The sequence below is a fragment of the Urocitellus parryii genome, chromosome 4, assembly GCF_045843805.1.
Source record: "Urocitellus parryii isolate mUroPar1 chromosome 4, mUroPar1.hap1, whole genome shotgun sequence".
In the NCBI taxonomy this organism is placed as follows: domain Eukaryota; kingdom Metazoa; phylum Chordata; class Mammalia; order Rodentia; family Sciuridae; genus Urocitellus; species Urocitellus parryii.
In genome coordinates, this window is record NC_135534.1 from 202,051,591 (window position 1) to 202,071,045 (window position 19,455).

At 40.0% G+C, this 19,455-nt stretch overlaps 1 protein-coding gene across 6 annotated transcripts in view; it reads right to left on the reverse strand.

Annotated features, from left to right (window-relative positions):
• Positions 1-19,455, reverse strand: part of Mapkap1 (MAPK associated protein 1) — a 230,800-nt gene that overhangs the window by 72,240 nt on the left and 139,105 nt on the right. For all 6 annotated transcript variants that reach the window (XM_077797105.1, XM_026386354.2, XM_026386351.2 and 3 more), the window contains one exon: positions 18,397-18,506. In XM_077797105.1, the coding sequence (XP_077653231.1) occupies positions 18,397-18,506 (110 nt within the window). The remainder of the gene's footprint in view (positions 1-18,396; positions 18,507-19,455) is intronic.

Here is a 19,455-nt window from a genome sequence, read left to right on the forward strand (position 1 = left end):
TGAGTAAGAAGCTCTGTGGACTCCGTGGTGAACATAGCGCTAACATCAGTCTTACTCAACCTTCCTCCCAAGTTGTCTCATTACCCACTAGTAACGCTCCTTTGCCCCTAGCAGTGGCCTCCCAACATCTCCTGGCCTCCAGTCATCCGCTCTTTACCTTCTAGTAGGAGGATGCTCTCTGGAGTCTTATGGCTTCTGTGATTTCCCCAAGGACTACCAATCTAGATGTTAAGTCCTCACCCGACTGCCCAGGCCCTGCCCCCATTCTAACTTCTTGCCACCTGTCTTCTAGGACCCAGCTGAACTGGTCTCCCTGTTGTTCAGTGCATTCACCTCATGGCTTCCCTCCTCCCTGTCTTGGCTGTGCCCAGATCACCTGCTCCTCTACTTTGTCAAAGTCACATTCCTCCATTATGGGTGTTCCCTAAGTCCTACTGGATCTCCAACTCGTTGCATCTATTTTTTTCCTTCTGACTCCGGTGACATCAGGCCCTACCAGATCCCCATGGTGGCCTCCTTCCTTTCCCTATAAGAGATGGCTACACCCTTAGCATTCCTCTCCCCTGTAGGCTCAGCTCCAAGCAAAAACAATTTCTACAATCCCAGGCCAACCAAAAGTAAGGCTTCCTTTTTAAAAAACTTGGCTTGGCCTTCAGGTTTCATTCCAGTAACTGCCCTTGCCCCTGGCTCAACCCTGCCCAGAACCCTGCCCCAGGCCTGGTGCCCTGCTAAGTTCTCCACTCGTCCTCTCCCCTGACATCACCTGCCTGCCTGGATTTCTTTGTGCATCGATTATACATTTAATTTATCTAAATTCAACCATACTTGCTTGGAAAAAAGAAGACCTGACCAAGAGAACAATTTCAGTAGTTTGAAGGATTCCACTTGCCATGACTCTCCGTGACCCAATAAGCCCCAGAAGTATGACTGAGAGGCAGGAGTCTACTCATCTTTGCAACCTCAGAACTTGGGAAATGTCTGGCAAACTGAATTAACTAAGTAGATGTAGTATCTCAGTCTTTTAGACCCTTTTAATTTGTGAGCATCTTTCTGGGATAAGTTTGATTTTAACATTTAAAGGTAAGGACTTTTATGCTTTCTCCTGGGCCAGTCACTCCCAAATTCATAGGAAATCTGAAAATTTTAAGGTCAACCATAATTCTATTCACTTATGATAATTATCTTGAGCTCTGTTAATTAACCCCCAATAAATAGATTAAGAGAGATATTTTCAGAAACCTATAATTTAGGATAGTTTCCAGAGATATCTATTGATCAGATAATGAAGACCAGCCTACAATCCTGAGATTGATCAGACCATTATAAACCATCTTGAGATCACCAAACTGATATTATTCCTACATATCTTCCAATACCTGCCCCTTACCAAGTTTCCTTTTTTAAAAGAAGAGCTGAGAATCGGCAAATCACATCTCTCTGGAGACTGCCGGCACTCTCCCTTGAATGTGTATCACTTTCCTAAATAAGCCCATCGATGCCTCTATCTGGCACGTACTGAAACTCTTGTCTGTCGTGTTCGCCAAGAACCCCTCTGGTCCTGAGTCAACTTCCCCCTTCTCTCTGGGAACTCCTTGGACCCCAGTATGGAGACACCTCTTCGCCTTGGCAAGATGATTCCTAACTCACATGGCTCTTGTACAGATTAAATAAGTTGACAGCACAAGGAAAGCACTTAGCCTGGCACCTAAGTACTCAGGAGCGACTATTTATTACTATACCAATATGACTTTGTACATTTGGCCATGTGTGACCCTCAAGCTCTTAAACAGATAGAAGCTGAATTATATAAAAATCCTGTTTTATTTTAAGCCAATTGTGACTATAACTAAGATGTTAAAATATGGTTTTCCTTTGGCTTCAAACAAAACAAAAAGGTAAGAGCAATGGAAAGAAATGACAGAGAGGAGTGGTGGCTGCCAGCCATTTTCCTTTCTGGGAGTTTTCTTTGTTAGATCTATTATCTGGGAGCGGGGCTGCCCTGCTGGCTTTCCATTTGCCTTGCTAATAACAGTAAATCCAGCAGCTTCTACTGCAGTTCCCGTCTCCTTCAGCTGACTCCCAGGCCAATCAGCATTTCCTCTCTGCTAATGTCAGATGTTCCCTGGGAAGTCCTGCTGAAAAGAAAATTTATGACAAAAGTTTCTCCTGCTTTTAACCCTTCTGCATATCCAGCTCCAGATGCAAGGTGCTCCCGAGGAATTGGCCAGGTCATGCCTACAAGCATACTCTGTGTTCTTGCTGATGCTTTGCTGCTCTGACAAAGGCCTGGGACCCCTGGAAAAGCTCAAATGAGCAGCTGAGCAGACAGATGCAGACACTCTGGTCTGTGCCTAACGTGAACTAAATTTAAGCTGTGTTCCTTAGCAGCTACAAACTTATTGAATTATGACTCAAAATATTAATAGACATTAAAACAACAATAACAACAACAACACAAAGTTATACTACAAAACTGAGTTTGATTGGGTCTCAAACAGAGACTGACATTTATCAAGAAATACAGTAGCAGCAAAGACTACTGAATTGTCACAACAGTGCTATGAAGAAGACACTATCGCCAATTGCCCTCATAACTGAGGAAAATGTAGTTCAAACAGGCTAAAAAACTCAACACAGGGGGCTGGGGTGGTGGCTCCGTGGTAGAGTGCTCGCCTAGCATGCATGAGGCACTGGGTTCAATCCTCGGCAGCACGTGAAATCAAACTAACGTATCCACCTAAAACTAAAGATACATAAATAAAAACTCTACACAGAGCTAGCAGAAGTTACAGGGCAAGATGGAGCCAGGCAGGGTTTTCTGACAGCCAGGACTTATCCTCCACAGTCAAGAGCACCCTGGAGCCTGGGAGGTAGATGGGACCTAATTTTATTGAAGAGCAAACTAAAGCAAGGAGCTCAGGAAATGACAGGACCAAGGTCATCAGTGAGCAATAGCAGGGTCGGCTTTCGCCAACAGAGAAAGCACAAGCTTCTGATCCACAGCAGCCTTTGACATAAGGGCTGCAGAGGAAAAGGTTCCCGTACAGACTTTCAGGAGATAATCCTCAGTAGAAGAGGAAAGCAATGGCCATCTCTGGAGGCTCAGGCTCACCAGCAACGGCGACAGTGGTGAGAAGCCACTACCAGGCCCATGGGGGCCTTATGCTCTCGGTACAGAAGGGTCTCATCACGGGTTTCATCCTAAGTACAGCCAAGCCTTTGGGGATGTCTAGGTTCCAGTTCAACTCTGGCTTCTCTGTGACCTCTCCTCTACCTCTCCAAAGAAGTTAGACTATATACTTAATCAGATTAGTAGATCCAGTAAACTAATTTTTGTCCTGATTTAAAAGGAAAAAAGAATGTCAAAATGCACATGTGACAGCTGTTTGGGATTCTAATGTTATGGAAAAGCAGCTGTTTTCATTTATATTAGAGATATTAGTCATTCTTAGACTGGGACAGAGTATTCAGCTAATAGCTTATGCTTTAACCTACAGAAAACACAGGTCACAGAGACAAAAACGTTAGCAAAAATCACAATATGATGGTTATACTCATGACATTTTGTTAAAAAGTTTGGAAACATTTATAATGGGAAGCAACTATTTAATAATGATGTTCTCGTAGAAATCTGACATCTAATCCAATGAGATGGATGCTAGCTTTTAGAGAAGGAAGTTTCCAAAGAGAAAGGGTTCGTGTAAGTAAGGGAGAGAGGTTCCTGAGCCCTAGAACTTGAATGTAAGCTGTTTTCTTTTTACAAATTTGAAAATTATTTTTACTTCATCAAAGTAACATACATGGCTTTAAAACTAAATAATACTGCAAGCACCATAGTCAAAAACAGTAACTCCCTGCCTCCTCCCCCCAAGTTCCTCCTTGTAGGCAATTAGTTCAAGCTTTTTTGGCTATTTCTTCAGGTAGTCATCTTCATGGATTGTTTGTTTGTTTGCTTGCTTGCTTGCTTGCTTATTAGCACTCCTATTTAGCTACTGTAAAAACTACTATAAATACCAAACAGTATCTGCAGCTTCTACCACAGAAGATGAGCATGCAACACGCACTCCCCACCCCACACTTCTCCTGAAGGCCAGAGGCCTGTACTCTGCTTCCTCTGTAACAGTGCAGTGGCTTCCTCCTGCCGGGCCCCTTACCATTCCTCCAGTGTCTGCCTGGGGGATACTCCTCTGCCTCCTCAAGGATTTCTAAGAGACCGTGTCATTACAGGAACTTGTGTGGTAACACTGATTTCAACCAATGTGTATGACTTTTCATTTTAAGATATTAGCATTTCCATTCAATGATTCAATTTAATTCTCAGAAAAAATTTGACTTCTGATAATCAAAGTGTGATGAATCTGCTCCTAAACAGACAGTGGTGGCCTGGGCTGGCAGGGAGTGAAGAGGCTGTGGGTAATAGATGGACTTTTCAGTTCATTTTATAAAAGACTTTAGCCAATGAACCAACTGGCCAGCAGTGGTACTGGTAACCTAAAAGGAAATCGTAACTGTCCTTAAGGGATTTTCATTTACATGGTTTACTCAATTAAAGCTCAACAACACTCTCCCACAGCCTCTCCCAAAGGAAAAGGCAGGCTCACATCCTTTTCCTTCTCAAGGTTCTCACTGACAGCTGGCACAACACCACTGCATTAGGGGCTTACTGGAGACAGTCCCAGGACGCCTCTGCTGCAGGGCCAAGTCGCTGAGGGACTGTTCTCTCTCTCAGCGTCCAAGACTGAGATAGGGCTCTTCCTTTTAATGGTCTATGCTGATCCAGATGGAGACACAACTCAGGAGTTCACCCGGCTCTTGCTGCCTGGTCCATTTCTCCCAGCAGCAGGAATGGCCAAAATAAGAGTTGCATGGAAATAAGTGGAAAGACTGAATGAAGTGCCCGATACTCGGAACAAGAGTTTCTCTTCAGCAGGGGAACTCACAAACCTGGGGACTCAAGGAAGTCCTTTCTGCAGGAAAATGAAAAAACTTTTAAAGTTGCAAACAAAAATCCCTATCAAATGTATCTTGTTGGTTTGTTTATTTTTTATTCATCATCTCTCCATTAGAACTTGAGCTGCCTGGAACACAGTACAGGCTCCATAAATAGGTACTCAATGTTCAGTTTGCTTGCTATACACTGTACTTGAAAGATCTGCAGGACACTCAGTTTTTTTTTTTTTTAAGATTTAAATCACACTTTATCTTAAAATTCACATTGTTCTGCTATTAAATGTAGCATGGGTTTAAAAAAAAAAAGCAAGCAAGCGAGTAAGCTAGCTGAGTTTTGCTATGATTTGATATTCTACGATCATGTGGTGACAGTTTCCAGGAAGACTGAAGAGTTCCAATAGACCACCTTGTATCTTTTGCAGCACTTCAGCTTTAATCACATCTCACTGATTTTGTTTGAAAAATTGGTTGGATGACACTGGCATCCACACGCCTCACTGACTGTGATCAGCAGCTAGTGAACTAGAGAGGGGGATGCTCATACCTCCCCTTCCAGACCTACCTCCCTGTGCTCATCTAGTGCCATTTGCCTGATCTTTGTCTCTGGATATTGTCACTGCAAGGCAGAAAAAATATCCTCTGACTAGCTACTTTTCTTCTTCTTATTTTCCCCCTTAACATATTTAACGTTGTTATAGATACGCAAGAGAAAGTGCCACTATTTGACTCAAAAAGGAAAATTCTATACAACGTTATTGCAGTTGTTAAAAACTGTCTTTTAAATTGCTTTTGGGGGAAAACTGCTCTGGTGTCAGGCCTCTGAAAGCAGTGGGACAGGAATGAGGTGTCTTAGGTCCCTGGCAAGTCTCAAAATCATCTCTGGAGTAAGGTTACTCACTCTTCTGAAGCAACAGTTTTTCTTGGAAAATAGCTAAAACTAGTCTTGGTGGAGGAAGAGTTTTCCTTATAGCCACTAACAGGATAAACACAGGAACCACTTGAAGAAAGGGCCTTCTGCTAGGACAGACAGGCTCTTCCTAGAGGCTGTAGAGATGTAAGGGGCAGATGCAGCACTCCAAGCTTCTGTGTATTCTATAATCATTTTCTCCAAAATTACACTGATGTTTCAGTACATGTCTTCTTCTAAATGTTTTGTGAGAAGAATCAATAGGCTCTGGAAAGTACTAAATTATTAATACAAAAACTTTAAAAATCACTAGTAAATAAATTTGTTACAGGCGATTATAGTTTGCTCACTTTAGAATATTTGGCCTAGGAAATCAAATTTGCTGGTATAAGCCACATGATGAAGCAGCTTTGGGATAATTAACCCACCCCCTATATAGGATATGGTTACCTTATTAGTTAAAAAATCATGAGATCTCACTCTCTGGATCTAGTTTTCTTTTTGTTCAAAATAAACAGTGCTTCCAGCAGAATCAAATTCAAACACAATTCAAGGGCTCATTCTGTCACAGGGGACACACTTTCCATAGACTTAATATACTGGAAAACAACAAGTGCAGGAGAAGGCCAAGTCTCGTGTGTAGAAAAGGAAACAAACTGAATCCTGCAGACAAAGCCAGGTTTCCTGGTGTACCTGGCACAGTGGTGGCAAAAAGGATGACAGCAGCTGAGATCCAGTGAGCACTTTTATAGACTGGGTTTTTAATGAGTCAATTCAAAACCACAACGCTGAGAGGTAGTTATTATTACCCTTATTTCAGAAAAGATAGCTGAGGGGGTAAGGGATGATGACTTGCCTAACTTCACGGCTTGTGAAAGGTACAGCTGGGCTGAGGACTTGAGCTGGTTTGATTCCAAAGACTATGTCCTTTCCATCCACTCATGCTGCCACACCCAAATAAGAAGGTATCATTGGTATTTCTAGGGAGAAAAGTACACCTGCCTCCTCTGAGGTTGGGTTTGCAACCTTACCCAGTGGGAGCACAGTAGGGAACAGGATGGCCTGTGGAAATAAGGGTTTACAACTCAGCTCTCCCACTAGATTGTGCGACCTTCACAAGTTTCTACAGCCTCTGAGCTTCAGTTCTCTCTTTTACAAAACAAAAATAATTAGCAATCCAAATAGTTGTTTTTAAGAATTAGAATGTATGGAAAAAAGTGTTTAGCAGACAGGTATCAGTAAGTGGTAACCATTATTACACTGTAATATGTTCACAACTTAAAACCAAAGGTCAATGGCAGAAACTGTGACCTCAAACATGTTATTTAACATATTAGGTAATGAAAAATAAAATGTCCTAAAGAAAAGATTAGTGTTTTCTTTGCCACAAGCATATATATGTATGTGTGTGTGAAATTCACATTAATATCAGCTAAGTCTAAATTATATTTTTAATTTTGGTGAGTTTTTCCTATTTTATTGTGAGCAGTTTCTTTTCACAGGAAAGTTGAGACAGCTACACATTGAAAACCTACTTGCCTACCACCTAGGTCCTACAATGAACAATGTACCACATTAGCTTCATCACATATTGACCTATCAATCCATTCTATTTTTAAAAATGCATTTGAAGCAAGGAACAGACACCAGTACATTTGCCCTAAACACTTTAGTGAGGAAACCATTAACTCCAGTCTGATGTTTAAGATTTTCTTTTTACTTCTGGGTTAAATTTACATATGATGATATTCACAAATCTCATGAATACAATTTGACAGTTCTAACAAGGGCATAAACCTGTTTGATCCCAGCTCCTGCCAATACTTAGATTCCCTGATATTATACAGATTAAATCCTACTATTACCCTGACTCCAGAGAGCTCTGGATCAGTCTTCAGTTTTAAGTGAGAAAGCTGTGATACAGGGAAAAACACACAGGGATCAAGAATCAAATTTCAGGATTGGGGTTGTGGCTCAGTGGTAGAGCACTTGCCTAGCATGCATGAGGCACTGGGTTCGATTCTCAGCACCAGATACAAATAAGTGAAAATAAAAGTCCATCAACAACTAAAAAATATTAAAAAAAAAAGAATCAAATTTCATCAAGATTACTTACTAACAAAGTGCATGTGCATGCAGACACACACTATATATACATAGGTGTGTGTGTATGTGTGTATACACATCTTCTATTTTATATATATCCTCAGTTTTCTTGACTGAAAAAAAAAAAGAAAAGATAATGCCCATCTCATTTCACAAGGTCTTTTGTAAAGGTTAAATACAAAAATACCTGGATTACAGTAAGTTTTAAGTAGAATGTAATTAAATAAAAATCATTCCCTTGGTACTTTCTGCCTTCTCTTCTCCCCTCAATCTAAGGATGCTGCCTTCAAAAAGAAAATGTTAAGGAGGACAACAACAACAACAACAAAATGGTTAAATGAGAGATGAGGGAAAAGGCTTCTCCCTGCATAGGCAGTCCTCTCCCAATTTATCCACTCTGACTTCAGCTAATTAAACATCTGTCTCAACGGGGTCCTCAGCAAATTAGTCATCCCCACTTTGTGACACTGATTGTTGGTTACAGCCTTTCTTCACTTGCTACCATTCCGGGAAACTTCTAGGAGTTTACTCACCAGGCACATGGCAAGGAATGATGCAGGGTCCCCATTAACCCCCTACAGTTGCCCTTGGTGCCAGTGCTGTTCATAATGCTGCCAGACTTGTCCTCAGACATGCCTCCCCCAAACAAACCTGCCAAGGGTGACAACTTTTTGTCTAAATTTCTGATTTCTAGATTCTGATGTGTTATATATATGTATGTATGTACAAACCTAAAACAAAGTAGTTAATAAAAATTTTATTGACAATCTTTTTTATTAATTAGTTTTGATGACAAAGCAAGCAAGTAACATAAGGTCTCAAATGAGGTGAACTGGAGTCTGGTAAATTACCAGACAGACCTTTCTGAACACATAAACAAAAGCTTTGTTGATGATCAAAGGCTAGCAGGTAACAAGTGAAACTGCCTGGTCTGAGTGTGTGCACACACGCAACTGCGTGCACTTGTGCACCTGCTTGGGCAGAAAGAGCGGGAGGCTTCCTGGGGAAAAATGGTATTCTAAATTTCAGAGCACATCTTAAAAACAGTTTTCTGAAATTAGACTTTTTCTCAATTCCTTTTCCCACTAAAAAACCTGACTAACTTATATCTTTTAGAAAGAGAAGTGGCTAAAGAACACACTAAAAACACTTAGCCACAATAAAGACCCAGATATGCAAATTAAAATAAAATACTAACCACTAACTATCAGTTTGGCAAAAATTAAAGACCAATAACATTTAGTGTTGGTAACAGGGTGGGAGGGAAGTGCTCTCATATATTTTTGGGGTGACAGAGTAGGTAAAAACTTCTTGAAGGGCAATTTGTTTTTTCAACACTTTAAATAAGCAAACTTCTGACAAGCAGCTCTGTATTTAAAATCCAGCACAAATGTGCAATGAATATCATTCAAGATTGTTCACTGAATGTTTTTTGCATACAGAATATTTTGAAATAATTGAGGTATCTTTCAATAGAGTTAAATATACAAAAAATTAAAAAATACATGATGTCATATAGAATAATGCTAATCACATATTACTGAATAAAAAAAAAAGCAAATGTAAACTCATATATTGTGTGGTATCACTACCAAAAAACCAAAAAACCCTTTCCACATACACACTTATTTCATGAGTTCATTTAACAAACATTTATTGCATGTCCTGGACTATCTGTACACCTCCGAATTATTTCATTTTTTTCAATTATTTAACTTTATTAGAAAATTGTTTTCAAGCCTATCTCTACCACCACCTTCTTCTGAAATTAATCCCAGGAGATCCGGCTGCAGCTCTCAGCTATTTCAATTCTCCCAAATTGTGCATTCAGCTCTAGTAAAAGATACCAGACTTTTACCAAGGTGTCTATCCCACTACTTCCTGAACAGAACACCTTCTTGTCTTCTCCACACCTTAGTCATCATCAGTTGGACAGGTTCCTCAGGAGCCTCTGCACAGGTGCTCTTCTCATATTCTCTGGCCTCTAATACACTTGTACAACGCTGATGGTGTTTATTTGGAAAGAAATTCTGACTATATTGCCCTCTTTTCAATGGTCCCCCTCTGCCTTCAGAATAAAGTTCAAATTTAACACACTTCACAAACATGACCGAGCCCCCAAATGATCACTTCAGTCTCATCGTGCCCTGCCCTCCAACTCATGATGCTGAGTTACCTGTGATTTCCTTCCTTCAGCTGAATGTTCTTTCCCCTCCCTCTCTGCCTAGCTCATTTCTATTCCTCTTCAGCCCTCAGCCAAATAACATGGTCAAGACAGCCGTCCCTGACTGCACCAGGCCTGCCCTCCTTCTAAGAGCACTCAGGCCTGAATTTACTTCCACTTGTCATATGCATGGTGTTATTATTACCTGTTTATTTGCTTGTTTCCACAACTAGACAGCCAGCTCTCTGAGGATCAGAATAATTTCTTGGTCTTTACAAAATCCCTAGTGCCCACAAGTGCTTATTATGTAATAAGCCCCAATAAATGAAGGTACCTCTTTCAGGTTTGGGGACACCATAAGGCCAAGATTGGTTGGATCTAGCTCCTGACTAACCTCTGTAGTTCAGCCTCTGTCCCCTTCCTGCACAGAACTTCTATTTTATGACTACATCTCAAAATACATGGTCTCTTCTGCCTGGAACGTTCTTCTCATTTAGCCATCCACCAAACTCCTACTAATTAATCTCCAAAAAACCTTCATAGAAACCATTCTGAAGTGCCTTTTCTCAGCCCCGCCCACCAGGTTGTGTTACATACTGCACTTCCTTTTCATCTGCACTGCTTTAGTGGCCTATATGCTTCTGCCCTGTTCATGGATTTTCCATGTTTGGGTGCCTCTTTTTGTGTGTTCTCATCAAGTTTTCCACCTGATTTCTAGTATAGCACTGGCACAGAGCAGGCAGCATTCGATGATGACTACTGAACTAAGCAGCACCTCAAAGCCAAACAGAGCCTAAAAGTGCACACACAGTCCACAGTCCACAGTCCACTGCCTCCGTGAGTCCTTCCCCGCTCACCCTGTCCTGCATTAGAACTGAGGCAATTGGGGCCCAGGGGTTAAATGTGTGATTATGCAGTCCCACAGACCCCTAACTCTAAGATAGATTCTAAAAAACATTTTAAACATTTCTAAAATAAGAATATAGTTTATAATCAACATGTACATCTAATATACTAGTATTTCTTAAGTGCCTATTATTAAATTAGTAGTGCTCTAGAATTAGCCCTCAGGGGACCTAGGAAAAGAGAGTTAAATAAATTTAACTAGAAAGGCTGTGTGTGCCTCTACACTATTACAGAGCCTCTTGAAGTGTATGTCTTTTCTCTTCCTTTCATTCTGCTTTTTCATTAATCTAATCCATGCTTCTGACTGCCCCAGATGAAGTGAATGAATAGATTTTGTAATGGAAAAGGAACTTCTGAAAGATTAGCAACTAGCAGGAAGAGTAAATGCTGGTCAAATGTAGTTTTGGCGAATGATATATTTCAAGTTTTTCTGATGTGGCAGTTGCGAGAGCTCATAACACCCTTCTAAAATAATTGGGTCTCTGAAGTGGTTCCAAAAGATTTTTGCTTGACATAAATTCTCTAAATTTCCAGGCTTTCTAGATAAAATAGTTGACTGCAATGCCATCTTTAATGTGCTCTGTTCTATACTGAAGAAGATCCATCAGGAGCCTCAGAGCACTCCAGACAGAGGGAGGCTCAGGTGAGATGAAACAACAAGATAAAGAGGCAGGGAGAGGAGGTGAGGAGGAATATTTACCTTGGAGCTTCTTGCCTGGGGTGCTTCCACCTTACACATTTAAACACCTTAGAAGCCCTAATTTACTGTATCATTTTGCCACTGGGTTACTAGATACCAAGTATCAGTTCTTGATTTCTTCCTGAGCTCCCAGCATGAGTGGCATCAACATGATTATTTATTCCTTCACAAGGAAGAGGAGTTGTCTGCAGAAATTACTACCTCTTTGAGTAAACAAACAAACAAACAAACACTTAAACAGCCCTATTTACCTTTTCTTCCTCTTTTTCCTCTTTTTGATTATTTGCTATAGCATAAGGAAACATTACTCTGTGTCCCTGGCTTACAAACTCTATCTCCAAAGAACAAAGGACCTTGGGTTTTCTCTTTACACTTAGACATGAAGTAGGTCTCTGCTTGACCCTATTGTCAGAAGATTCTTTAGCTTTCTTGAGCCACAGATAGCATTTCAAAGACAAAAGAGTTTTAAAAATCTGACTCCATCTACAACATATATGGGTTTCCCTTCTTAATAGGACAGCTCAGGCCAGGTGTATGTTGCTTTAAGAAAGCTAGACATAAAACATTAAAACTGACACCAATACAGACAAACTGTGCAATTACAAAAAGAATTCCTGGCTTTATATCCAGATTCACCACAGGGTTCCTTTAAATGCAGCTCTTCCCTAGTGCATTTAGATTTCACAATCAATGAACATTTCTGTTTACAGAATTTTAAATTTGTTTTCCCATTAGGGTTCTAATAAGCAACATGGTACAAATAAAAAGACTATGAGCTCTGAGGTCAAAAATGTCTGGGCTTTAATTTAGATTCACCATTTACTTACTATGGAAATTTGGGTAACTTCTCTCAGAGTTGGGGAAAGAGAGGATGGGAGAAGAACCTGATTACACATGTAGTTATCAGAGTTCCTTGATTCTAAAATGCACTGTGTGTGTGTGTGTGTGTGTGTGTGTGTGTGTGTGTGTGTGTGTCACTGGGGACTGAACCCAGGGGTGCTCCACCACTGAGTTATTTCCTATTTTTATTTTGAGACGGGGTCTTGCTAAGTTGCCTAGGTCTGGAACTTCCTATCCTCCTGCCTCAGCTGGGGTTACAGGCATGCGCTACTGTACCCAGCTTTTCTGTTCACTTTTTTTCCCCCTTCAGTGCTGGGGGATGAAAGGCAGGGCGCAATGTATGTTAGGCAAGTGCTCCACCACAATGCTACATCCCCAGCCCTCCATCCACTTTTTTTGTATTTCTGAAGTCTCATCTATAAAACAGGTATAATCAACTCTGCTTTCTGGGTATGTCATGCAGATTAAATGAGATAATATCTGAAGTACACAAAGGTGCTCGGTATATCAGCCCTCACTCCTCTTGGAAAACAGATCCTGCTTTTGGAAAGACCAGCTCTTCCTCTGACACAAAGCCTCTTTTAAACAGACTTGATAAACAACAAACTCATTTGCATACGACTTTCTAGGTCTGTCTGGAGTGAAATAGACCTAGGATGTACAGAATTGCAAACTAGCCCTGTTGCAGCCCAGTATGCTCTAGCAGGTCCAGGCAGGGCCACAGGCTCTAAATTCCTCCCATTCGCCTGGTCTGTTTGATCTTATCCATCACACTGTAACCATTAATTCTGTACACACACACACACACACACACACACACACACACACACACTCCACCCCCATATTTCTTTCCAGTTCTTTTCTTTCTTTGTGTCTGCATGTCTCTTCCCCTCTTTGAGACTCAGTGGTTGGAAGTTTGATTTTTTTCTGAATGCAACTGAAGTCAGTAAGTCAGTGAAGGGTCTGGAGCATATATGATCTGATTCATATTTCAGAAGGTATCTCTGATCACTAGAAAGTGCTTAAGAACAGAAGCAAGAACACCAGCCAGGGTGCTATTTTCAACAGTTCAGAAGAAAGTCTCAGTAACTTGGACTTATCCAATGAAGATGAAAATGACTGAACGGATTCAGGATATATTCTAGAGGTAAAACTGATCAAGGTATCTTTGCTAATGGTTAAGACATGGGGAGACAGAGCAGGGAAAAATTCAAGACTGACAAGTGGATAGTAGTTTGGTGATTGGGTGGATGACTGTATCCTATGCTGGGCACTTATTGTAAGTCAATCTTACTACAATTTTGGGTGGGGAGAAGTTAAGTAAATTCAACTGCAAAGTAATCTAAATGTTCTCTTTATCCTTACATATGGTAAGCCACTGCTTTGAATGGCACTGCCCTCTACAGTCTCTAGTGAAGGGCACTATGTGAATTTCTCAGAAGAGGAGTTCCCTAAACACCAAACAGGATGCAGTGAGTTTTCCTGCAAGCTATTCTTCACCCTTTCAGGCCTTTATTCTTACTTTCTCTCTAGAACACAAAGTCCTCCTCAGCAAGGGTCTTGTGGATCCTCACCACTGCTTCCTTGATCGGGCACAGGTCTAATATATGGGGGTACACAAAGAGGGAATGTACCCCAGAGCTACAATATGTTATGGATTAATATGTAGGTTTTTACACGAATTTTTAAAAATCCAATGATGCCATTATTAGTATCCCTCAGACCAGAACCCCACACCCTGTGGTAGATATTTGCTTCCTCTTTCTGCTGCTAGCAGTACTTTAGGGAATTCCCTACTGTGCTTTAGGGAACACCTTGGTGACATTCTAGGCGGTCTTGTGAGATCAGATCTAACTAGCAAGCAATGGGTGTTCTGTAACTTAACTAGAGATGTTAAGAGGGCATTCATTTGACAAAGCTAACACTTTCCTTTTGAGTGTTATAGGTGAAATTTTATAAGAGAGTAGGAATGCACGTCATAAGGTTTATAATAGCAGAACTTTTAAAAAGGATCTCCACACTAATAAAAATTTATCTTTCACATCAAAAGACAAGAAGATGGGGGTAAGGAAAAGTGAATTTGCTTCTGTTCAACTTTCAGCAGATAACAGAGAAAAGCACCTCCATTTCATAATGAGAATGAATACTGAATCAGCAATACAGAATTCTACTCTGCTTGGTTAATCCCACTGTGAAGCCTTCTCTCTTTTGTAGATCAAGAGGTACCTGTATTCCCTGGGTCAGTGTTAAAATTGAAACTGATCTGCCTCCATTTCTCAACCATGTCTCTGTCATAGCCAACATCAAGCTTTGGGAGACCAGTGGGTAATAGTATTTCTAAACAACAATAAACAAAACACTGAGAAGCTCATGAGGTCACTGATCAAGCAGGTGACCTTGACAGAGGGAGATCCGATGAACTGAGGTCATTATTTACTAAACAGGTGAGTATATTTTACTGGCTGAATCCAGGGCCTAAACAGGTTATCTTCACTGTGTCAAAAACTCACCCATGTAACTATTTAAATTAGTAAAAAGATCTCATCAAATTCTTCTGAAAACTGATTCTCCATTTACTATTTTCTCCAATAGTGGGAACTTCCTAGCAATGCATGTAGATTTCAAATGTCAATAGGTCAGAAATAAAATGAAAAGCTACAGAGAAACTTCTAAAAGAAACTTTAAAAGTAGACTTTAAAAAATTGGCCTTAGCAAAGAGCTGACTGGAACACACTGTGCAAAGACCCCTATAGCTAAGTACATGAATATCAACAGGAAAAAGCCCTGTAGTGTTCACAAATAGTTGTGATTCGATGAAATAATACAAGTAATGCAAGTCAAAATTTGGATTAGTTACAAGTGTTTGTAATGGTATTCTATCTTAAAAAGCAAAAATATTTTAAAGCCCTCTGTGTTTCTATGGATGAAGCAATTTACCTAAACAAAGAAGAATTTCTGCTCAAACATATAGTACTTTCTGATATTTTTACAAATAGCAAGTGCCGTGCCAGAGGGAAGGACAATAAAGTATTTAAATATCAGGACTATCATTAATCCCACATTTTGATTTAATATGAAATAGTTCAAATTCTTAATTCATTGTTACAATTAAATGAAGTGCTATGTGATAATTCGGGAACAAGATAGAAGTTCACTGTTAGTTTACCAAAGAATTTCTGAAATCTTATTCTAATATTAACTAACAGCTAATGAACAGCGTGGGAACTACTAACTTCACATGGCCCACACGTGTTACTTTATTTCAGGTGGCATTTTTCCACTTCTCAAGTTAAAAAACAATAGTAAAGAGACAAACAGGGTTCTGCACTCCATCAGTTAAAAGCTGCTTGACCAGAGGGCTAAGCACTCTGATCCTGTTCTAGATATAACAGACATCTTCTTCCAAAGACTGGGCAGGCCACTGTGGGACAACTAGCAAGTAAATGACGAGTATCTCTAACTTGGCATCTCTTCCCACCAAGTTCATGACTAAGTTCATGTGTCATAATGGGTAAGTACTAAGTATTTCATAGCAATTTTGAGTACCAACAGATTTTGAAAAGTAAATGTACTTATGCTCCTTTCTAAGACATCAGATTTCTCTCTTTTCATTAATCAACTTCTAAAAGAAACCCACCACACAAAGTTCAAAACCACAAAGTATTCTCTGACTTTACTGTGCTAACCTTAGGCAAATATCTTAGCCAAACTAGAGATCCTCTTATATCATGAGACCAGACATTTAATAAAGCAATTGAAAGAGCTTTTTGGATTAAGAAAATGGACAGTAATTTATGTAAATGTATCAATCTCAATTGGCTTCTCTAGTATGAAAAGGAATAAATAATGCAGATCACTTTTTCTGATATTGAGTACTAAGTCTTTGCCAAGGATATGGCAAAGACTCTGAAGGAAATGGCAGAAATGCAGACACAAAGGTGAACATGAATAAATGTGTGTGTGATAAATGTGGATGCTGGGGATGACATGGATAAACAGGCATAAAATTGGACAGAGATGGCTGCAGACAGAAGGAAAGACACTGGCTCAGCTTTATCCCGGCAACTTCATAGGAGTTTCATGGTCTCGAAAAATCTGTGACAGCAGAATTTCTATTAAGGTCAAAAGTTCTATTTCCTTCTTTGACAATTCAAAATACTGCATTCTTAGAGTATAAAGAATTACATCACAAAATATGTATCATGTAAAAAAAACTTAGAGACAAACAAGAGAAAAGAACGCAGATTCTAAAGGAGGATGGATGCTTATTAAATATCTCTGAGTATCTAAGGCACTTTAAAAGCTACTGATTGGCACCTGGAACCCTAAAATATCTACTTTCCCTTGGGAAGGAGAGGCTATGCCTCTTCAATCATCCCCTAAATGCAAAGAGGTTTGACCCCCACGCAATAGATAAAAGTCACCCAAAAAATGAACAAAAGAGGTGTTTGGAAAAACCAGAACACCATTCATCCCAGCTAACGACTTGTTCATTATGAGTGATGATGGATAAAGACTTCTCATGCTGAGATGAAATCAAGATTTATATGCATTGTTTCCTCTCCCAACTTGTGGGAAGATCATCATCATTTAATTCTATCTCTGCGGCCAGTGATGGGCATCCAGAGAGCTGGTTATCAAACGGCGCAGTCAGCTGGCAAAAGCCGAAACGTGCAGTTGGCACATCTGGACGGAGCCGCCACAGCCGAGGGTGAACAATGACTCCTGGCAAGCATCCAAATTGCTTGCAGACGCTAGCAGGTCTCATCTACAACCGCCCCTACCAGCATCTCTCTCTCTCTCTCTTTTTTATGAGAATCAGATTTTCATTGCTCCATTCAATTGCTCTCCTCTGCCATTTTTTACAGCTCTTATCGTTCCCCTGGAATATGGCCTTGAGACAGCTCATCCGTGTCCTTCACTGTGTTATCTCTTCTAACTTTTATTAAAACTTCAGCTTTCATCTGAAGATAGCTAATTAAATCTGGAACAGATTATATGCTTTCCCTTAAAAAGAGCACAAAACTATTTTCTTCAATACGAGCAATTCTTTTTTATCCTTTCCAAAAGGTGAAATCAGGTGTTTAAGAAGTCTTTTTATTTACAAAGCTCTTTGACATGTCATACATAGGTTGATTTATATTAAAGTTGTCTGTGGTATGACAAATCTTTGAGCTATTTCTCAAGATAATTATTTCTCAATACCAGCAATATTTTCCCCCTATATTCTTTAAATATCATAGCTAGGATCAGAAGCCTATTTTCTACACCAAGTCGGGGAGTGAAGAGTTAAAAGACTAATACGTATTTGTATCCATAAAGTGACTTATCTTTAAAAAAGATTTTTAAAGGTTGTCTTCATTTGGTAAAAATGAAATTTTTTTCTTCTATTTTTTCCCATATCTTAAACACTAGTAATTCAAAGTTCTCCTTTGAAAAATTATGTGAAAACATGAAATTAAAAGCAATAATTCAAGTTCAGGATTGATTCAGTTTTTAAGACAGCTTTACATCAACTAATGGTTAACACAAGTAGCTCTGTCTTAATTTACCACAAATTATTAATGACGGAATGTCCTTAACTGATATGAACATATTCTTCACACATATGTCCCTGACCCAATCCCTTCCTAAGGCCCAGCCAGGGTTTGGTTGGTGGGGGGAGGGGTGGGAGTTGAATTATTTGTGTTTTGTTTTGGTGCTGTAGACCTGCTAACCAAACTTCCTAGCAATGATATCTGAAACAACCCAGCCAGCCATTACACACAGCCCTTTTCACTAAGGGTTAAGCTTCTGCTACTGGGCTGGATTCTGCTCTCCCACCTGATATCTTCTGGGATCCTTTTCTTCGCTTCACTGCCTTCAGCAAGATCTCCTTCATGGTGACCTTGGTGTTGTCCACCTGAATGAGGGAGAATCCATGAGCAGCATTTCTGCAGGAAAAGACAAACGTTAAATCATCACAAACATTCAACCAGAGGGACATTACTACAATCTTCATCGGGTTTCAGAAAGTTTTAAACTAAATATAAATCAATTATTAGTGTCTATTACCTAAAAATAGGATGAATTTAATCTACTTCTAATGCAGGGACGGAGATATTGAAGTATAAGAAGTTCCAAATGAAAGAGAGGTCAGGGTTAGGGTATTTTTTTTTTTCCCTGATTCATCTCAAATTGAAACTAATAGGTCTGTGTGAGTCAGTAATACTGTGGGTTCCTGGTGCTGGCTCCTCAGTCAAATCCTGCAGCGAGGACTGACAATTGGTAAACTTGGCGTGTCAGCAGATGTCACTGCAGGCAGATCCTGCCATTGGAATAACAAGCCCTGGAGGAAAAGCATCATGAAGGCTGGGGGAAAGGACACCCCAAAGCAATTTAGATGCAGAAAAAAAAAGGCTCTTTTAACCGCCTAGCAAAGCATACATCTCTCTTTATGTGTATTATTAAATATAGAGTTTGTGTACATGTCAGTAGGAATGTTTTCATCTACTTAGTCCTAAAAAGACAAACAAAATATTACCTGATGCACAAACAATTATAAGACAAAGAATTAACACCACTTGTAAGCTTCTAGTCGATCAAATTAGGTAGGGGTAGGGGGCTTCATCTAAGGGGAAAATAGCTAAAGAACAAGTAGTCAAAAACAGCAGCCCAACTCCTGGGTGAGGTATAAACCTCACCAAGACTGTTAATTGCAAAAGCAAGTATCCTAACTATTACCCACTATGCTTGGGCAAAGGAACAAAACGGGACCATTCCAAGTAGTTCGTGTAACAAGCAGGACTCAAGTTTCCAACTATGGAACATGGGAATTGCCACGAGGAGTCTGGTCACATTCCCATTTCCCTGTAAGAATCTCAAAGGGGAACATGGCCAAAA